Source organism: Paramisgurnus dabryanus, chromosome 19, assembly GCF_030506205.2.
Source record: "Paramisgurnus dabryanus chromosome 19, PD_genome_1.1, whole genome shotgun sequence".
Lineage (NCBI taxonomy): Eukaryota > Metazoa > Chordata > Actinopteri > Cypriniformes > Cobitidae > Paramisgurnus > Paramisgurnus dabryanus.
Window position 1 is genome coordinate 17,119,806 of NC_133355.1, and position 21,577 is coordinate 17,141,382.

At 35.7% G+C, this 21,577-nt stretch overlaps 1 protein-coding gene across 2 annotated transcripts in view; it reads right to left on the minus strand.

The window, feature by feature from the left end:
- The window catches only part of vps50 (VPS50 EARP/GARPII complex subunit), a 154,719-nt gene extending 133,492 nt beyond the window's left edge, over positions 1 to 21,227 (minus strand). For both annotated transcript variants that reach the window (XM_065291989.1, XM_065291982.1), the window contains exons 1-5: positions 21,087 to 21,227; positions 20,551 to 20,619; positions 12,822 to 12,944; positions 11,286 to 11,357; positions 4,535 to 4,588 (exon numbers count right to left, since the gene is read on the minus strand). In XM_065291989.1, the coding sequence (XP_065148061.1) occupies positions 4,535 to 4,588; positions 11,286 to 11,357; positions 12,822 to 12,944; positions 20,551 to 20,619; positions 21,087 to 21,119 (351 nt within the window). In that variant the 5' untranslated portion in view covers positions 21,120 to 21,227. The remainder of the gene's footprint in view (positions 1 to 4,534; positions 4,589 to 11,285; positions 11,358 to 12,821; positions 12,945 to 20,550; positions 20,620 to 21,086) is intronic.
- Between the last annotated feature and the right edge of the window lie 350 nt (positions 21,228 to 21,577).

Sequence of the window (21,577 nt, forward strand, 5' to 3'; positions counted from 1 at the left end):
ACGGAGACAATCTGCCATTTGGATATTAATCCACTGGACCGATCGCGTGCTTTTTAACAAGGTATGTTGCGTGAATATCTGATAATGTATGAATCCTGGTTCTGTTTTTGATCTGTGGCTGCTGTTTGCACGACGTAAAACCAAAGACGACGCAAAACCAAAACTTTCTGAAAAGCGTCCTGCTTTAGAAATGACCACTGTGGTAGATGAAACGGAGACAATCTGTCCTTTGAATATTAATCTACTGGACCGATCGCGTGCTTTTTAATAAGGTAATGTTGCGTGAATATCTGATAATGTATGAATCCTGGTTCTGTTGTTGATCTGTGGCTGCTGTTTGCACGTTCAAATTAAATGTTTTGTTTTTACTAGTTCACAGACAACCGTCAACTGTATTTTTACTCAATGACAATTTCATATTAAAATCTTATCAGTTAACGGTTAATGTTCGGTTTAGAAGCTACGGTTGTCGGTCGGGAAAATTAACTGATATAGTTAAATATAAAATGTGACTCTGGACCACAAAAAGTAGTAAGTCTTAAGTAACAAAGGTAGCCAAAAAGCCAAAAATACAATTGTTCTTAATTACCTAAATATTCCTAAATATATGCACATTGGAACTTCACACATGAATTTGTTCTTATACTTGGTCTTACGTTAGTGAATTTGGAGTTTTTTATATGAGCGGCCGCATGCACAAGGTCGGCAATTTGTATAAAACACGCCCCAACCAGCTCCATTTAAGGGCTTTCCGTAGCCCAGCACTTGTCTATAGGAAATTTTAGAGCAGTTTGTCACCAAAGCAAAAGAGCTAGAAAAGAAATCCATGCTTTCAATGGAGGAAGCCAGATATGTATCCACCTAAGTAACAGATATTGGTAAAAATAATTATATAAGATGCGATAACGTCTGCATCAAAAATAAAAAAGACAGGAGGCCTAGATCAAGTGATTAATGTTTGGACATCTTATTACATTCCATTCCATTCCGTTTAAATTAAGCAGTTGCTTTCATAGAGATTTTAAAAAGTAAGGAAGCAAAGGTGAAGATGTCATTACGCGCATCTTCTTTATGTGTAAAAAATATTATATAGCCTATAAAAAAATTAATATACTGTATATAATAATATTATATTACATAATAATATAGAACATATTATAATATAAAATATATTAATGTAAATAAATTAACATTATTTTACCTACATTATAATTAGCCTAGTATTTGATTATAGCATACGTAACCATTGCATCCGTGTGATATTAGTTGTTTTTATTTTTCCGTACATTTAGAACATTTTTGTTGAGTCAGATTTGTTCCTGTAAAACTACCATTCGCACATCTCACGCACAAATTCATGCATAAGCATTCTTATTGAATGAGACCTATTGTGTGGGTCAAAATTATACATTTTTCTTTAATGCCAAAAAACATAAAGATTGTTAATTTCCTACCGTAAATATATTTTAAAAATTATCTATATTAGTAATATGTGTGATAAGGACTTCATTTGGACAACATTAAAAGGCAATTTCTCAAAATGTAGATTTTTTGCACCCTCAGATTCCAGATTTTTAAGTAGTTGTATCTCTGCCAAATACTGTCTTATCCTAACAAATCATACATCAATGGAAAGCCTATTAAGCTTTCATATAATGTATAAATCTCAATTTCCAAAAATTGACCATTAATACTGGTTTTGTGGTTCAGGGTTACAAATGTGCTGCTCTTTGTTGGTGAAGACATAATTTCAACAAAATTGTACATCACTTGAAAATTTCCAAACAGGTTTTCCAAATGCTCATACTAGTAATAAACAGGTAAACCCACCCCAAACCATGACATTGCTGAGCCACATTGACATATCACTCAACAAGCAAACAAACTTTAGGGGAGTCAAACTATAAAACAAACTCTTTTAAACTCAAAGGAAAAAGCATAGCATAGGAAGAAATTATACATTTTCCCTTTAAAAACTGTATAACACCACACTATAAAATGTTGCTGGTTATGTAATAAAAAAGCACAAAGAAAGTATTAATGATAAAAAGCATCGGTACGAACAACAAAGATGCCATTAGCAAGGTTATGGAGATCATCAACAGCAAGCCCGTTTAGGTCAAAAAATGTCACTAGAATCCTGTTTGTTTGTTTTCCTTGTAATAATGAAGAATGGCATCCAGAAAATGCCATTACCTAACAATCTAGGCTGAAATGATAAACTAGGCTTTTCTCTTCATTTATCTTTGAAATTGACACCAAACACATTTTCTTTTGTTTAGCATTTCAAATACATGTTTAGAGGCACTACGGGGTGTTTCAGAGATATAATACATTTCTATCTTACCGATCTCACCTCTCACCACACAAATGCTTATAAAATAGCTTGGACAGCACAACTGTAGAAAAGGCACATCAGTGCAACAATGACTCCTGAGTTATTTTCCAGCACAACACGTACTGAAATCGGAACGGTGAAAAGAAAATGTGATGGGGAAAAAGCGGTGTATTGTTGAGTCGAGACCTAACACCTAAACAGATTGTGACTGAGAAAGGCTGTGGCATTTGACACAAAAAACAGCTGTGATTATACTTTTAAGAAACATTGTGATGCTTTGCTTGCTGGCAAAAAAGCATTTTCTTCACTCACAGAATGAAACATCTATACTGGTACAATTATACATTTTGCATTTTGAACAACTAGCAAGCATGGATTAGGAATTCAAATTGGATATCTGTTTTTAATGTACAGCAAATATTCTCAAGAGTCCAGAAGGAAAACAAGATTAATATTGGTCTATAAATCAACACTACTTATCATTCAGTTAACCAGAACCCCAAGCAGTCACTATCAAGACAGAGTCATTACCAAACAAACATAAATGATTACATGCATGGATGCTGGAACAAATCTTGGCTTTTCTCAATCAAAACTTTACCATTTCCTGATCATTACCTAACAAAAATTTGAAAATGGCCCAAAGTGATCCTTTTTTTTAAGCATTTTAAAGTGGTTTTTCAGGATGAGAGAAATATAACCAGAGGCAAGCGGCCACAGAGCCTTAGTCTTTTTCTTCTACTTCTGTTTTGATGATAAATCTCAGGAAAATACTCAATTGAGATAAAAAACACAAAGTATCTTGAGCCAATCTGTCAGTCACATCTATGAACTGCAAAATACACTGTATCACTCATGTGTCTTTTAACAAAATACTGTATTTTTTGTTTTAGGATAAAATCACCAAAGCAAGCAGGATGCTGATGAAGGCCAACAAGAAATGCACATCTGCAGCTCCCATTTTATTTCCCTGGTCTAAAGTTTGAGTGATACAGAATATTTAACACAATAAAAACATTGGATAATGTTTTAACATTGACTAATCTACAGTAAATTCATTTACATTGGCCTGTTTTTTGTAGTACCTATCGTTTTTTGGCATATTGATTATCATTGACAAAACCATGGTTTTACTATACTGTAGACCTTTCTCACAGTAACCGGAAATACGCAATCGTCGTGTAAGCGGAGTTCCTGTCAAGCGTCAACACACTAGAAAAACATAAACCAGGGCAAGTTTAAAATGGATCAAAGAGTCTACACAACTTCATTAACGGATTTGCGAAATATTACATTTGCTGATGTGACACGACTAATGGAGGAAAACTTTTTCCATGAAGAATTTGTCCATAAATTTCTAGGTAAGTAGAGAGCGAGTCTAACTGTTACTGAACTGTGAACTAAAACGACACATTATAAGTCTCGCTGGATAGCCTGAATCCACTTCTGTCTAACTTCACCATCAACAGGGAATTGATGGAACAGATACGGCTTTTTACATTGCCTTGACTGCGGAGGAAGTAGATTTCCGCGACGATTGCGTATTTCCGGTCATAAATACGGAAGTTGTGAGAAAAGTCTATAGTAACTATAGTTTTATTATAGCCATGGTTATTTTTTGTAAGGGATGTTATTCCACTTGAAACTTGTTTATTCATAAAAATAAAGGTAGGCAATGCCAATGAAGGTTTTTGAAAGAACCATTTCTTAAATTCTCAAAACTTTTTCCACTATCAAGATCCTTTTGTGCAATAGAAAGGTTCAATGGATGGTATAGATGTATTTTTGGAAAAATACAAAATGATAAGAAACCATTTAAGAACTTTTATTTTTTAAAGTGTACTGCAATGACTAACATGAACTTAACATAGTAAAAACAAAAACAAAATCATTGACGCTACCCTGCAATGAAAAATGCTGGTGCTGGCTGGCAACATTTTTTTTAAAATACTTTGGGGAAAGAGTTAATTTATCTGATAAATTATAGCTTGTGTGAAGTGAAACAGCATATGTTTATATTTCATATTCATGTTTTAAATCTCAGATTTTTGTGATCCCTGGAATCCACTAAACATTCACTGTTCAAACACAATGTGACTACAAAATATACAGATCAGTAATCAGATGTAAATTAAATACCTTCTGCTGACTTAATTTACCTCGTACAACGTAAACCGGATGTGACAGGTTGCTTACCTTAACATAGGAAGGCTGTTTCTCCAAAATGAGGTCGGCCACTCTTTTAGACACCTGTAAGATGATAACGCAAGCTAAAGGTTAACATCTGTTTAGCACTTGTGCATTTAACCTCACATTTTAATCACTTGAGGCATTAGCAAAGACGCTAAAATTAGAAAAACATGAAACATTTGACCCATTTCAACTTTTCATGTCATTTTTTTGATCTGTGACAATGCCTGTCACAACATAATAAATGTTTCGGCACAATCAAACATACAGCGGGTGATAATGGCTCCACAGAAGGTCAGGTCGTAAATCTAAAGTGTGCTGTGGCATGCTCTGATCGATATGCATGTCACATGGCACGGCCATCGGGAGCGAGAAGGCGTGACAACTGTGAAGTACCGCCGTGGCGGTAAGAGCCGAACAGATGGCAGACTCAGCTGAGTAGTGCCGTATGTTAGCAGAAACCACCGTGTGAAAACCGAGACTGACTGGCAGGAGCATGCTGAAGTGTGTGTGTGTATGCGTGAAAGATAAAGCCAACTAAAAGCGACATTTTCAAGAGCACCTCAGTTTATGTGCATACATACTGACTTGACTCTTAAAAGAACAGTTCACCCAAAAAATGACATCACTACTTACTGACCCCTATACTTCATACTTTTTATAAATGTATATATACGCTGACATAATGTTACACTGCATTTTACTTTCTCACAGACTTTCAGAATTCCTTTTTTCTCTAAAAATATTCATGTGAAGTACAAGATTATGAGAATTTCAGCAATAGAGAAAAAATACTGCAATACTTGGAAATACTGATGTTTTTTTTCTCTACCATTCCTCAATGACACTTTCTTCAGAAAAATACATTACAGCTATCACTAAACTCACTCAACAAGATGATGGTAAAAATGTAAAGATACTGTGAGTATAGAGTCGGCATTGGAAAACTACTGGCCAACATTTGCTGTATCACACCTTGTCAAACTTGTAATTTAGCAGCGATAGAGCAAATACGGTAACAACCCGGCAAAGCTGTCTGTCAGCAAGGCACAAGACCGCCAACATTCCCAGTGCGCCTACCTCCAGACTGAGCCATGCACGGGTAATAACTCCAATTAGAAATCTATTAAACAGAGCTTGCACCAGATTAGTAAACAGCCTGCAATTTTCCCTAGCTGGTTTTACGTATCCAAATCGCGTCAGCGAGGAACCGTATTCAAAACAGCACTCGTTCCACCTTATTTTCCAATTACGACAACATCCTTAAAAGAACACAAACAAATTTATTTAATTAATAAAGTTCAGCATTAAAATTATTCATTTTACCAAATGAGTACAGGAAATAGCTCCCAAACAAATATCTAATTAGCTAAAACAGCATTACATTCAATTAGGATTGCAAAGAAAAACTCAATTAAATAGAAAAAGGCTCAGGGTGCATCCAAAGTATCTAACCACAATGAAAGCCCAATGGTGCACTAAACAAGTTATCCATTGGCCCTGTTCAATATGACAATATTTATATCAAATGCCAATCGATTTAGGTTTACTGCCAGATTGTAAACATTGAAAGTGTGCATTGTTAATTTGACAGTATAGAATGAATATCTGTAATGCTTATCTGTTTGCGTCCTCGTGCAACTACAATAACTATTTGGCATCTTTATTATTCTCCTCACCCTATGAATAGTTGCGTATACAAAGCACTGCAGGTATTCTGTTTATTGAACTCTCCTATAATGCACTATTTACTGATTTATTTTGTATATAAAAATCCCTTACATTTTTATGCAGCTTTAAACTTAGCTTTGAGTCATTTACCATTGCATTACAAAATGGGACAATATTTCACTCGGAAAAATAGTAAAACAAATTAAATGTTATAACCCAATTTCCCAGACCATCCACTGGATGATACGCACAGGACTGTCACTAAAACTCACAGGACTCCAATGTGTAGTCTACATCATAAAGCATAGGGCTATTAGGCTATATTACAGGGCAGCATTTAACAATCTTTTATAACCTCCCAACCTCATCAGTAAATGGCCGTTCACGCTATAGACGATAACTTTTACTATAAAATTGTTCTATATTGAAGGGAAAAGCGGAGTTCACACCACAACTATAACAATAAAGATATAAGGAACGATATTGTTAGTCCATAAAGTAAAATTACCTCAGGTATTAAACGCTGTTGCAGTGAAATTGACTATGTAATGTTTCTATTCTACATTGACTACACGGATAGATAAGATGATAGATTACACAAACTATATTTACTGTTTAGAGATAAGTTTTAAGATAGGATCTTTATTGCCACTGTACATGTACAGTGAAACTCGGGGTAAAACACAGAGTGTTGAGGACATTCGCTTATAGCTGTGCAAATGCAAAAAACAGCATATTTTAAATGAGGTTAACAATTAAAAAAGTTTTCATTAAAGGAAATCTACAATATTAGTTAATGCTATTTGTAAGGGTGTCACGATTTTGATTTTAAGTCGAAATTAAGTCACAACCTCGAACTTCAAATAAAAAATGGAATCGTCGATGCTGCCACCGTCCCATGTCATGTCCGGTCTGCTTGCCAAGCAGAAAAAAACACACGTGTTGAGTGCTGCGAGTCAACCTTTGCTAGCTGAAAGAGAACATGGCAGGACCTGTCGTTTCTCTAAACTGAGATCTGTTCTGCACTGTAAAAAAATTCCGTAGAAATTGCAGCTGGGTTGCCGGTAATTTACCGTAGATTTAAATTTATGTTTTTTACTGGCAATATTTTGTTCAAAATTAAATTAACATTAAACATTTACAAGTCTTTGTCTTTACAGAGTAAAACTAAAAAAACAGCATCAAGCAAAACATTCTGGGAAACAAAATCTGAAGCAAAAAACAGAAAAAGGTTGATGATGATTTCTGGTTCCCAGAATATTTTGCATGAGGCTGTTGTTGTATAGTTTTATTCTGTAAAGATAAAGACTTGTTAATATTTAAAATTTATTTAACTTTGAACAAACTCTTGCCAGTAAATAACATAAATGTAAATCTACGGTAAATTACCGGCAACCCAGCTGCAATATCATTGTAATTTCTACGGATTTTTTTTTACAGTGTGTTTAAGTTTCACAACAACTTATTTCAGCTGCTTAAGAGTTATGAAAACAGCATTTAAACATGACTTATTGGGGTAAAGTCTCACAATCTCATCTGACAGTAATAAAAGCGCGTTTTTAAAGTGCAAAGAACTGACAGATGTTCATCTGACAGGAGGTTTTGTTTTATCAGGTATATGCGTGTGACATATGCCCGGGAAAGGGCATCTCTGGGTTCAAGGTCAGATATTATATTTCATTAAAGTCTAGTCTAAAAATGGCATGGCAACCTGTTCTTTCTAAAAAAATCAAGAATCGAACCAAACCGTGACCCTAGAATCGAAAATGTAATCGAATCGAGGATTTGAAGAACCATGACACCCCTAGCCATTTGCGTACATACTGTGGAACAGGAGTGTTGCATTAATATAACGGTATCGTCCGGTGATGGACACTTATTTCATATATAGTTATCGTTATAGTTAACGCTATCATGATAAAATGGACTCTAAGGCTTTTGTATTCCTCTATCAAAAACAAATTTTTAAGGGTGCAATATGGGACATTTAAAAGGATATCTTGACAGAAATGCAGTAAAATATACATAACTATATTATCAATTAGGGGTGTAAAGATTAACCGTGCAAATGCGTGTTTTCTCAATGAATGAATTTGAATGAATTACGGTGAAATCCAGGCACATCTGAACGCCAGGGGGCGCTCCCGTGCAGAAACTCCCTTTGTGCCACAGAAGAAGTAGCATTACGAATGCTATTCCAGGAAATGTCTACAGGAATATTTATATCACTGTTCTTCAAATTGTTTCAGGTATTTTCATGATAATAAAGAATATTTAAATGATTTTGTTTAACGAGTGTTGCTTTTTTAAATGCACGTTATAAACGACTCCGACTCATAATGATTTTAGATTGATAAGGACTTTCTACTGATCACAGAGCCATAGTACACGCACAAGCTGTGCTTGAAACAAAGAATCGCAGCCTTGCGATTCAGAATCGATTTCAGACAGGCATTTTTAATGGGACACACGGTTGAATCGTTACACCCCTATTATCAATTAACTGTATAGTTTTTATTAGCTTTAGTTATTTTTATCTAATGACAAGGGTTTTCTTTACATAGAAGTTGCAATCATGTTTCTAGCCCTAAACGGAAAAACTCTTCTACAGATCACATTTCGTCCCTGCGTTGTTTCAGATGACGACATGTTTGTCCTGCTGTAGCTTCTCATTGCATTTCGAAATTGAGGTTGGTGGCAATCTCACCGCTAGAAGTCACTAGAAAACCCATACACATACATTTAAATGTGTTTTTCTGAACTTAAACTATACCTTTTTTCTTAAAAAACATATTAATATGGTAATGCATTTACTACATTAGTTACAAGTACTTTTAAAGGGATACTTCACCGATTTAGCATTCAGCTTTGTATCTGTAGAAACCCGGCAGTATTACTGAATGACCATGTTTCCCTCCCTCATTTCCCCCTGAGAGGAGAGATATCTGCATTTTGGTTCTGCAAAAAAGTCCTCCGATGATGTAATATGACGATTTTTGCATCATCGGAGGACTTTTTTGCAGAACCAAAATGCAGATATCTCTCCTCTCAGGGGGAAATGATGGAGGGAAACATGGTCATTCAGTAATACTGCCGGGTTTCTACAGATACAAAGCTGAATGCTAAATCGGTGAAGTATCCCTTTAATAGTAATAACAGTTAATTTAGCATAATTGCATGCAACTCTAAACTCTAACTCTATCCCAACCCTATATAAAGTACGTGTTTTTCAGTAAAGCAGACGTTTTTTCCTGTGTTTTCGAAGCTTTGATTGTGCTTACGGTGCACAATTTAACGTGTGTTCAGGTTACGTGTGTAAAAAACCCAGTATTTTTCTCTATATCGCTGTTTTCACTGTCCTAAAAATGGGCTGATGTTTTCCTTGTTTGATAAAGTCCCTCCATCAGAAATACGTAACAAGTTCTGAATGGGTAGCTTGATTAGTTTGTTGTGATTCAACAGCAACTTAACTTAGCCAGAGCTGTTTGAGCTTAGCTGGCGACTGACATATTCTTGTGGGCGGAGATCAGTCAAAAACTATTATATAGAAAACATATACACAGGAAGTGGAGGGCTGTAGTACAAAACGGACGTTCTCTGTAGTCCTTAAAAAGCAAATTTGTTAAAGAAAATATATCGCTTGGCATTGCACTTCAAGCTGTATAATTCTGCAGGCATTATTTATGCTCTAACAGCAACCTTTACACACCAACTAAAGTTTGAAAAATGGGATCACGAAAAACGGCTGCCCTGGTACACTTTGCAGAGGTGGTCATTGGCACGGTTCAATTTGATTTAGACGTCAGCTGTCACTGTGAAACATTCTGATATAAGAAGCACAATTAAATGCAGATTTAAAAGAATATTAAGAGCAGTCTGCTCTGCGATTAAGCCATAAACTCATAATTATCTTCCAGTTTTTTTCAAAACAATTATATATTTTAATGATATAAGCGTACTTGGGCACTGATTATAAACTGTAGTTGGAGTGCAGACCAGCGGGGGAGTGGGGACAATCACACGGTTCGGTCCAGTTAATTATAATTAATTTATAAGTGCACCCTAAATCTAATCAATCCTAAATGCTAATAAATGCAACATATTGAATGCTTTTCTTATGCATGTATACAATAGACATCTACAATAATGTGACCATGCTTTGCTTTAATGTTAAGTCTAGTGTTTAACAACTAAAAACTCACTGTGAATCACTGCAATGTTTTTCCTGCCTTTAAAAAGCCAGACTTATTCACATTTCAGACAAGCAATTAGCTCAGTGATGAGCTTCTGCCAGTGAAGTGCTAGCAGAAGAATAAGCTGCCACCAACAATAGACCATATGGATCGCTCTTCCACCAGCCCACCCAATTCACAATAACCACAAGCGACACATCCACATTCAGCAAATATGGGTGCTGTGGAAAGAGTCGTTTCCAAAAGGAAGACACGGATTGAAAGAGAAAACACACACTATTGTCGTTCGTAAGGTCATGTTCTCTCACGTAAATGACACTGGAAAGGCTTTTATGCATCATGAATAAAACATCACACTACTCGAGCTATCGGCAAGATTTAAAATAATGGCATTCAGCAGGAAGTCTTAGTCTGCCCCACGCAGAGCCCCTACTCTTTTGCCTGCAGCTGGCTGTCACGACCCGGGAACAGCGGCTGGAGCCGGGGTCCCCGCGGAGACCCCAGAGCCGGCACGCGCTGCCATAGAAAGGTCTGGAGAAAATATAACATCAAGAAGGGTCATCTGGTGTCGCCGGTGACAAGACAGATGTGCGTAAGCAAGCATTTCAAGATAAACCAACAAAAAGGTAACATCCAAAACACATTTCTAAAGCTGCAAGGCAGAGGTGAAATGTGCATCACTCCAGATGAAGTCAAAATGTAATGTCACACAAACACACAACAGCATGAACCAGAGCAGTAGTAAATAAGTTAATAAACTGTGACCCGGGAGGAGATAGGAGCACAGAGTGGCAGTAATGATGCAGCACATGCCTCATGTCAAACTATATCACAAACTAGCTGTTAGTTTTAAACATTGATTTTTTTAAGATATCCCCAAATCTGATACTTACGGCTGCTTGCTGTCTCTTCAGCATATCTCTGTAATCTTCCAGTTCCTGAAGGTTCAGATCCGGAGGGAGTTTCTGTTGGGCACAAACAAACTTGTCAAACTTGCACATTTGTCCAGCTTCAAATAGCACTCTTAAAAATAGGTTTTTATCACCCTGACCTAACTTTTGACTTGATTAAAATGTTTAACGACAAGCAGATAATTGATTATTCAACTCGAGTTTATAACAAACGAATATACAAACAACAACTAATGGCCCATTCCCAAACAAGAGAAACAAAGAAACTAAAAAGCCAAGTCTCACAAAAGAGTAATTACTTTCCTCTTGGCTGAAAGTCTCATTCTGCACAGATTCTGCAATGCACCAACAAATCTAATGAGACTTTACACTCGCCGTATATCCATCAATCTGGGGTATGTGACGAACAGCGCAGACAGTGAAGACCCCTTTATGCAGATCTTACACCCTTATGTTCTGGGGAGTACGTACTGATGTAGGTTAGTATACATGCTTGTTATTTCTATTAAAGAATTAGTCAATATTCTTTTAAAAAATCCAGATAATTTACTCACCACCATGTCATCCAAAATGTTGATGTCTTTCTTTGTTCAGTCAAGAAGAAATTATGGTTTTTGAGGAAAATATTCCAGGATTTTTTTCATTTTAATGGACTTTAATGGACCCCAACACTTAACAGTTTTAATGCAGTTTAAAATTGCAGTTTCAAAGGACTCTAAATGATCCCAAACAAGGCATAAGGGTCTTATCTAGCGAAACGATTGTCATTTTTGGCAAGAAAAATAAAAATTATGCACTTTTAAACCACAACTTCTCATCTTCCTCCATTCGTGTGACGCCCCAGGACGACCTCACGTAATTGCGTAATCCTGTCGAAAGGTCACGTGTTACATATATGAAATGCACATTTGCGGACCATTTTTAACAATAGACTGACACAGAGACATTAATTAGTATCATTCTACATACAACAACGTCGGAACGGCCTTCTTTCTCCACACTTGTAAACACTGGGGCGTAGTTTTGTATACGTCATCCGTGACCTCTTGACGTAAAGTTGTGGTTTAAAATATTTTTTTTTCTTGCCAAAAATGACTTACGCTAGATAAGGACCTTATGCCTCATTTTGGGATCATTTAGAGGCCTTAGAAACTCTGTGGAAAAAACTGTTAAGTGTTGAGTTAAGTGTTAAGTGTTGGTGTCCATTAAAGTCCATTAAAATGAGTAAAAATTCTGAAATATTTTCCTCAAAAAACATAATTTCTTCTCGACTGAACAAAGAAAGACATCAACATTTTGGATGACACGGTGGGGAGTAAATAAAAGAAAATGGAATAATCCTTTAAGAGAACAGAGCGGATATAATACGAATATACATCAAGTCATATTTCCTCATCTAAGATGCATGCCCCTACGTTGCTGAAAAATTGCATAGAGAATAATTTTGAAATAGGATTATGACTCTATACTTAAAGATACAATAGGAGGAAAATTCAAGAGCTTATGAAATGCACACACCTCTAGCTCGTATTGCACCATGTCGAAGGAGTCGCTGGAGAAGTACACTTCCTCAATGCTGTCGATGATTTCCTGCTCTTCCTGGGGATTGGTTGGCTGCTCTCTTAGTTCTCGCAGCTCCTCCTGAGGAGAGAAAAATGACTTTAAGTGTTGGCATGGATATCTTGCTACAACTGGGACACAATCGTGGGGAAAACAACCTCACTCCTAAAAAAGGGGTTGGAACATTGATTATTTCTTAAATCTGGCTCATAGTCCAAAGATTAAATGGTCTTAGCACCCATCCCTGAGGAACACACTTCATGAACCGTAATGAGAATCAGTACAGAAACATCAATTCCACTCAAAACAGCTTTGGGAAACAAAGCCGTCCTCTTTTCTTTGAAAAGAGATGCTGAGAGGCCCATAATGTGTGATGCAATGTGGTTAAAAGAGCTTTGGAGTCGAGATTGAGATAAACTTTTTGAGCCATATTCAATTACAATAGCAGATGTTAAGGGAGCATTTAAAAGCAACATTTTTTACAGCAGTCAAACCTATATGAAGAAATCAATCCATATTGTTTAACCCCTTATTCATTCTGTACTTAAAGGTGCCAAAGAATGCATTAAAATAATATATTAACTTGTTCTCTGATATCTACATAGAAGGTATGTGGCTTTATTAAGAGTTTATATGATCCAGAGATGGCTTTACATGTACATTTACAACCCTAGGATTTGCCTTTAGTATTAAATGGTCAATTATTACCTTATTTGAAAGGGTCATGAATAATAATGTTGAGCTCTGCTTTGATTGGCTGTTTCTCAGAGCAGACAATATTGCTTTTGGAGCCAATGCTGTCCAGTCCTCTATTTACAGTGAATTAGCAGAGGCTAAAAATGCTGTAGATGGTAACAGAGAATCGCATTACTGGAGGGGCTCATGCACTTTCAGTAGCTCTGTGTGTGTGTGTGCAAACAGTCATTATGTTTGACTTTGAGCCTGTATCAGACAAAGATACAGAATTTGAGTAATGGATGAGAAAATTATCTTGTTTGAGGCTCACGATTTGTCATTAGCATATATAAATACAGTTTTTAATATTACGACACATTTAAGTAACACTTGACAAAATATTAAGGATTTCCCTATAAAGGCCGCAATTTGATGTCATTGTAATGGAAGCTGAGATATGAATTGGCCTGACAGACTTTAATCTCCTTTAAGACGCTCCATGCAGTATGGATGCAGTACAGGATGATGTTGGCAGCGCTGTGAGGGAGCGTGGGGGAACTCACTGAGGTACGGCATCCGCATCAGCAGGGGGTGGGGTGCTATGAGTCACTCTTTACTGTGTACACGTTCAGGAAAAACTATAGACAAAATCTCTGGGACCAGTGGTTAGCATTGAAGCTTTAAGACTCTATGAAATTGGATGGCTTTTGGTCTGTTGGCTTTGAGGTTGTCTAACGTGTATGCTTAAGTTATGTTTTTATGTATTTGTTTATTTATTTTGTTTATTTATTTGGGTCCCCATTAGCTTCCACAATGTGGTTGCTAGTCTTCCTGGGGCCCACAAAGTGCTAAAACATATGTACAATTAAAATACACCAAGTAAAACATGCATAGGTTTAACATACATATAACATAACCACATGTATACTTTTGTACATCACACATACAGCATTTAAAAATCTCATTACCTATATCAGTCACAAATTAACTGGTATGTAATGCATACATGTTTTTATGTATGCATTACATAACATAGTGTACCTATTTTTGTCCAGTAAAATCAAAGGTGTCGATTTTTTTTCAACATCGAGGGGTTGTAAGATATACATATATTTTATAAGAATAGTTGTTTTAATATAGGGGGTTGTAACTGCTAGGTTTGATAATCTCCTCTGAAATTACATCTCTGAAATAAAAAATTTGTTTATAGAGAATATATCTTGGGAATTTCTGTTCTTGTTTTAAGCATAAACATATATACGCTTACAAACACAGCCTTAATGCTAACCATAATTCCTTACTGTTTTGTGAGCCCTAAGAAACCAATATCCATAAGATGTTTGTCTAAATTATTAGAGAAATAAACATTGAGAGACATTCAGTGGTCTAAAACAAACCCTCTAAATAATTTTCATTACAAATCATAAAAGCACAACAAAACAAAGAATGTGAAATATAAATGGAGATTGGGGCTATGTTTTGGAAAGAATCTCGAAATGCAATACGAATCACGATACATGGACTTGCTGTGCAATATGTTGCGATACATTCATTGTACTACTGTAAAGCAAGACAATATATTGGGATATTTCCTTTTTTAAGAATATAACAGCACTGTAAAAAAAATCCGTAGAAATTGCAGCTGGGTTGCCAGTAATTTACCGTAGATTTAAATTTATGTTATTTACTGGCAAAATTTTGTTCAAAGTTGAATGAACATTAAACATTTACAAGTCTTAGTTTTACAGAGTAAAAATAAAAAAACAGCATCAAGCAAAACGTTCTGGGAAACAAAATCTGAAGCAAAAAACAGAAAAAGCTTGATGATGATTTTTGGTTCCCAGAATGCTTTGCATGAGACTGTTATTGTATAGTTTTATTCTGTAAAGATAAATTTTAATATTTAAAATTTATTTAACTTTGAACAAACTCTTGCCAGTAAATAACATAAATTTAAATCTACGGTAAATTACCGGCAACCCAGCTGCAATAACATTGTAATTTCTACGGATTTTTTTTACAGTGAGGATATCATTTTTAGGAAAGCTGTCATTGCGAACACACCATCATATGCAAACTTTAGCAAAAAAAACAAAATAATGTGTTGCGCGTCCAATGTTAGTCACTGTATAAGTTCAAAGATAAGAAAATGCTATTTAGTGGTCAGGATGTAAACTCACAAAACAACTGCCATAAATAAATAAAAATGCCAAAAAAAAAAAAAAAAAAAAAAACGATATTGATATTGCGATTTTGAGACTACTGCCATACGAAATGTCACAATACTTTACGGGAAAATATCAATGTTTTCTTACATCCTAATAGAGATAAAACTCAGCTGTCAACATTAAAATTGTATATGTTTGCTAGCAGCCCTGCTATTGTTCTGCTATTAATCTTATTTGAAGTATGTTTTATAGTTTATGTGCAGTTTTTATTTACTTTTAATTGTATGTGTTTTAGCTTAGTATATCTCCTTTAAGGTTGACTTGTATCATTTTGTCGAGGGACAACGGATGAAAAATTGCATTTGGCTAATTCTGGTACATTTACAGAAATGTTTTATTAATGTGCAATGCTCATGATAACAAAATAAACAAATAAAAATAATAAAAATGAAATAGACTGTTGGTTTCTTAGTTTCAAACAGTATAGTGACAAATGAGGTGTTAATTAAATCAGAAATTAAACAATCAGATCTGGTGAGATTAAAACATCCTCACATAACTTTCCACGCAAATTGGCAATTGAATAATAAAACCAAAAATTGTACTAATTAAAATGGTCACTAAGTCTTTGTTTAATTATATTTAAATTCAGTTTGACTGACAGTGTTTACATAAATTAATACATCGCCTCTCTTTATTCCCTGTACGCAGAGATGAATGAGCCCGAGTCTATTTGCACATAAAAGTGTGTGACTCAACGCACTGTACATCAATCAAGACTCAAGATGAGTGAGCTTAAGTGTTATTGAATGACGCATATCAAAAGCATAACAGAGCATTATTTAAAAGCAGAATATATAAATAACAATAAGTCCTGGAGTCATTGATGTCATGTCCATTGTGAAAATATGATCAAATATTTGAGTCATGGCCAAGGGCGTAGATTTGTTTTGAACAGTGGGGGGTTGAAGTATCAACTGTACACATGCATTTATTAATAACTGTATAAATATTTGTGGGGTTTGTAATTGCTATTTTTGATTTTTAAGGGGTTGCCTCCTAGAAACTACAGTACACCCGTGGTTACACCACTATTTCCCGGAACACGGTACACCTGGTCCCGAACACTGTAATTTGTAACTTTACAATTAAAAATGAGTTATTTATTAATAATTAACATTTTCCAGCATGCAGTATGCTCATTATCTGTGAGACAGAGACTACATAAAGGCCCACTGGAATGAAATGTGATATGGAAAAACATTACTGACGATGATAATAATGACACATGTGTAATAATGACATAAAACAACTTTTATCATCAATCCTGAATTTTGCATTGCTATTCTTCATGAGGTTTTTACAAGACTGTTTCAATTATGTGATTGTAGTGCCATCTAAAGGAAACCTGAGACACAACGAGAGCAATGGATCCGCTCTGTAGCTCTGTCTGGCACTTAAAAAAAATCCCAAAAGACATTTAAGGATTTAACAATTTTGTTATTTGGCACAGATCCTGTGCCAGTGAAAACTATTTAATTGCATTAAAATGTGTTTAGTACACAAGGTCCTCTACACTCACGAAACTAATGCAAGATAAAGACTAAGACAGTGAGCCAATAAGGGACTGTGAACAGTATGCATCCAAGTAGGCTACCTGATCCTGGTTAAGTGACAGGAAAATTTCAAATAAAAATACACACCTACGGTCTACTAAAGTTTAGCAAATAACACATTACTCCTAAAATCCATTAAAACTTCAGATACATTATATTATCAGGGGAAACTTGAAACCAAGTTTTTCTCTAGTGCCAAAACATCAAATGGAGACACAATCCAAATATTGATCCACTAAAACAAAATATAAGGATCGTAATCAAGAAACATTTCTGTTTTTGTTTCTTCCGCTCTTAATTTATTCTTCACGCCATTCCAGCATCTATGGCTATTCATGGAAAAAACTGGTTAATCCATACACAAGTTTATCCATACACAGGTTGTGGGAGGGGGCAATTTGGTGTCCTAACTTGCATGTTTTTGGCCTGTGAGAGGAAACCGGAGTACCCAGAATAAACCCACAGTGACACAGGGAGAACATGCAAACTCCACACCCAGCCAGGACACAAACCGGGGACCTTTTTGCTGTGAGGCAAAAGTGCTTCCCCTTTGAACCACTGTGTCGCCCCCTTGTGGCAAGTTTAAACTAGAGAGTGGCAAAAAGAAAGAATAAGAAGAACATCTATACTATTTTCTGCAAGATAATGAACTACTAAATCATATAGGAACAAAAAATAATACAATTCATTCGTAAGTGCTGACAACCATACAATACTGCATTTGTTGCAAGACTCACTGTGCATTCAGTTTTAAAGAAATAGTTCAGTCAAAAACGCACTTCTGTTATCTTCTTGTCATTCAAAACCCACATGCTGTAATTTTTCATAGAACGCAAAAGCAGAAATGTAAGAATTTTTTAACAGATTTTATCATTCAACAACAGTTCATAGTGACCAAACGTGACCAAAAAAGTGTGTAAAGATTCTTTAAAAGAAAAAAAATCTTTGCATTCCACAGAGAAATCATACAGGTTTTAAACAATATGATACCTGACTCATTTTTGTGATTAATTAAACATTGCTGCAAACTGTGCTAAGCTACCTCTCCCAGGAAACGTTATCTAGTGGTATAAATGAGCATTTGTTGAAATTGTGATACCCAGTGATGTTTCACCATGTATACAATTGCTTATGCTTGGCATTGAATCACACACCTTTAACCCTGGAGAACCCACGGGTCAAATTTGGCCAATGTTAATTGCTGCTAAGAGAAGGGTTCTTGGGTTCTCCAGGGTGAAATTACATTTAATTAAAAACATATTTTTTGGAATACATTGCTAAGAATATTTATTATAATTATGTCTGGGTGTGTAAAAAACATTGGCAGGACAAGTTCCGTGTAAGCATCTAGTCAGACCAATCTAATATATTGTTAATGATGAACTGTTAAAAATGAAGATGCATGTCTCTAACTAATACAATGTTCCCCTATACTTCGCCTTCAAATTAATTGTAATATTTGGACAAGGTCTATTTTTCATGCACTCGACTCTCTTTAATGCCACAGAAACACTTGGTGGCTATGTGAGTGGGCCAATCCATCATTTTCTGTGTACGGACATGGACAGACTATCCGTTACATTGATCAAACACTTTTTCACTACCTCAACCGTTTGAAACAAAGCCCACTAGGGATCCAAGCCAGAAGGCACGGTAATTCATCTTTCAAAGTGAGTAACATTATTAAATAAATTAAAAACAATTGTCTTTTGGCAAGAACATAAATAGGGATCTACTAAAATCAAAAGTATGTGAAGAAATATCAGAGCTGACACTGAGGTCTATAATCACCCAAGAAACGTGGAACAGACAGAATGCTTTCAAAAGAGCTCGGATCACAGAACAGACCTGATGATTTAATTAATCGGTGTAAGAAAAAACACAGATTAACACAAAATAAAGGTCTTATATAAAGGTCTAAGTTGATTATTTTAATGGATATCTTCGGGAACTTTGGGAAAAGATCCTGGAATAAGGAACATGTCTATGTGTTATAGACAGAAAATCCATTCAGCTCATGGCTAAAGGTGTGGATACTCTACATGAAGTGTTATGGCACAGACCTTAACATGTCCTATTCACCTCTTTCATATAACTAAAGTCTTAGAGGAAAAAGCAAAATGTGTTGCACATTTTTTACTCAGACAGGCCTGTTAATGCAGATGAATGTTAAATTTCCATGTCAGTACATACCGTCAAAAAACAGAGCTACATTTATACAGTAGCAGAATACAGTCTGAAATACTCATGCACAATTCAATAAATGGTCAATCGCATTACAAGTGAAGTAACACTCTTCAGACTGAATTTTGAGAGTTAAGTTGTTGTGTGCTGCATGTCATAGGTGTGCTAACAAATAATTTTGAGGCTGTCAATCTGTCTTATGTTATGATGAATGACAAAAAGCAAGGATTATGGTTAACCCAAATGTTAACTGTTCAGGCTAAAATTTATTATTTCGCTTTTGTAAACAACTAGGGCGAATTGCCCTAATGTGGGACAATTTTTTAATTTCAGACTTGTGAAATGTGCTTCCTATGCTTCACCCTCATACATGACTGTGGAAATTTGAAAAGTCATGTGATTTTTGGTGTGCTGCCATAGGCATTTATGCATTTTGGGGCGACCTACAGTACAAGCACTAGACCTTAGGTGTGCCACAAAAGGCAGTGTCCCACTTCAGGGCCCTATTTAAGATATTTGTCTTCCCTTATTAAAAGAAAACCACTGCATGTATATCCCATATAGTTTTAAACAATCCAGGGTTTCCCGCAGCACTTTAAAGTTATGGCGGCCCACCTAAGCTGGGATACCCTACCACCTTAACTAGGTCATCCAAAAAAAAATTCCACAAAACGCAACATGGCCGAAATGAGAGAAAGACATGGTCCATCACTGTCTGGAGGATAACTAGCCTGTTGATAAAACATTTAATTCATTAATAATCTAGTATGTGTTCATTTTCTGTCATAGTTTCTTCAAAATTGAGTTTTATTTGAGTGTTTTAAATAAAATATTTTCATCATGACGCCCTTTGATTGCCACGCCCCTGGCCCGCCCACCTGCACAACCCTACCACCTTAACCAACAAATTTTCTGCGGGAAACCCTGCAATCCTACTGATCAAATCTCTGAAAAATAGCACCATTTTGAACAAATTAATATGCAAATAACTACCCCAGCATCACAGTTTATTATTGAACATAGCTAAACTCAGGCATTGGTTACCTTGCTGGGGGTCCTGAAAGTCTCCAGAGGGCTCATGTCAACCACACTCTCTTGAGGACTTTTCAAGCCCTTGGGGAAAAACAGTATTATATTAATAACAATAAATACAATACATAACAACAACAGTCCATCTGATCTATCACCCAGAAACAGCTCTGTATAGCAACAATGTATGAGCACACCCTATGAAAAATCTGAATGTCCATTTAGCGGTTTTAAAGAAAGCATTGACTATTCTAGAAAGTAATTGACTAGAAAAAGAGGCTGTGTTTTGAATTGATGTAGTAAATGAGCATCCATTTTGTGCATTATGAACAATGAAAGACTCCTGACAACCTCTCGTCGTTATATGTATTGACCATTCTCGCGTGTGATTTCAAATGCACTGATTTAGTGTATTATAACACTATGCAGATCATCAGTAAGCTCTTCTTCTATGGAAATATATTATAGCTAGCAGGCTAGCTTATTAATACGCTTCCGGTTTCGTCAACGACATGAAAAAGTAGGCAAAGATAAAATGCTCAATAACTCACCTGACGGGCCATCAAAGACTTGATTTTCTGCATCTTATAGTTAAAAGCACTAAGCTGTAAAGCGCGATGATGTTGTGTTTTTCTGTCAAATAGCGAATCAGTTCCTGTAGTCCTAGACAGGTGCCATGTTTCACTGCTGACGTCACGTGACAGGTTATGCGCAGTACATCACGGGAGATGTAGTTCCGTTGTTTAAAGTTGCTAAAAAATATGTAAAAAGTATATGTTTTGTATGTATATGTTTGTTTTGTATGACTGGTTTCAATTAATTGCATATGGTGAGGCTATTTTGTTTCTTACGTTTAGAATTTAAAAGCATTTAGCAGATAATTTCATCAAAGTGACTAACAAAATTAATTCATTAATCTTAAAGGGGAAATATCGTGAGAATCAAATTGTTTCTATGTTTAAGTGCTATAATCGGGTTTCTAGTGCTTGTATCAACCTAGAAAATGTGAAAAAGATCAACCTAGTTACTTAGTTTTGGTAAA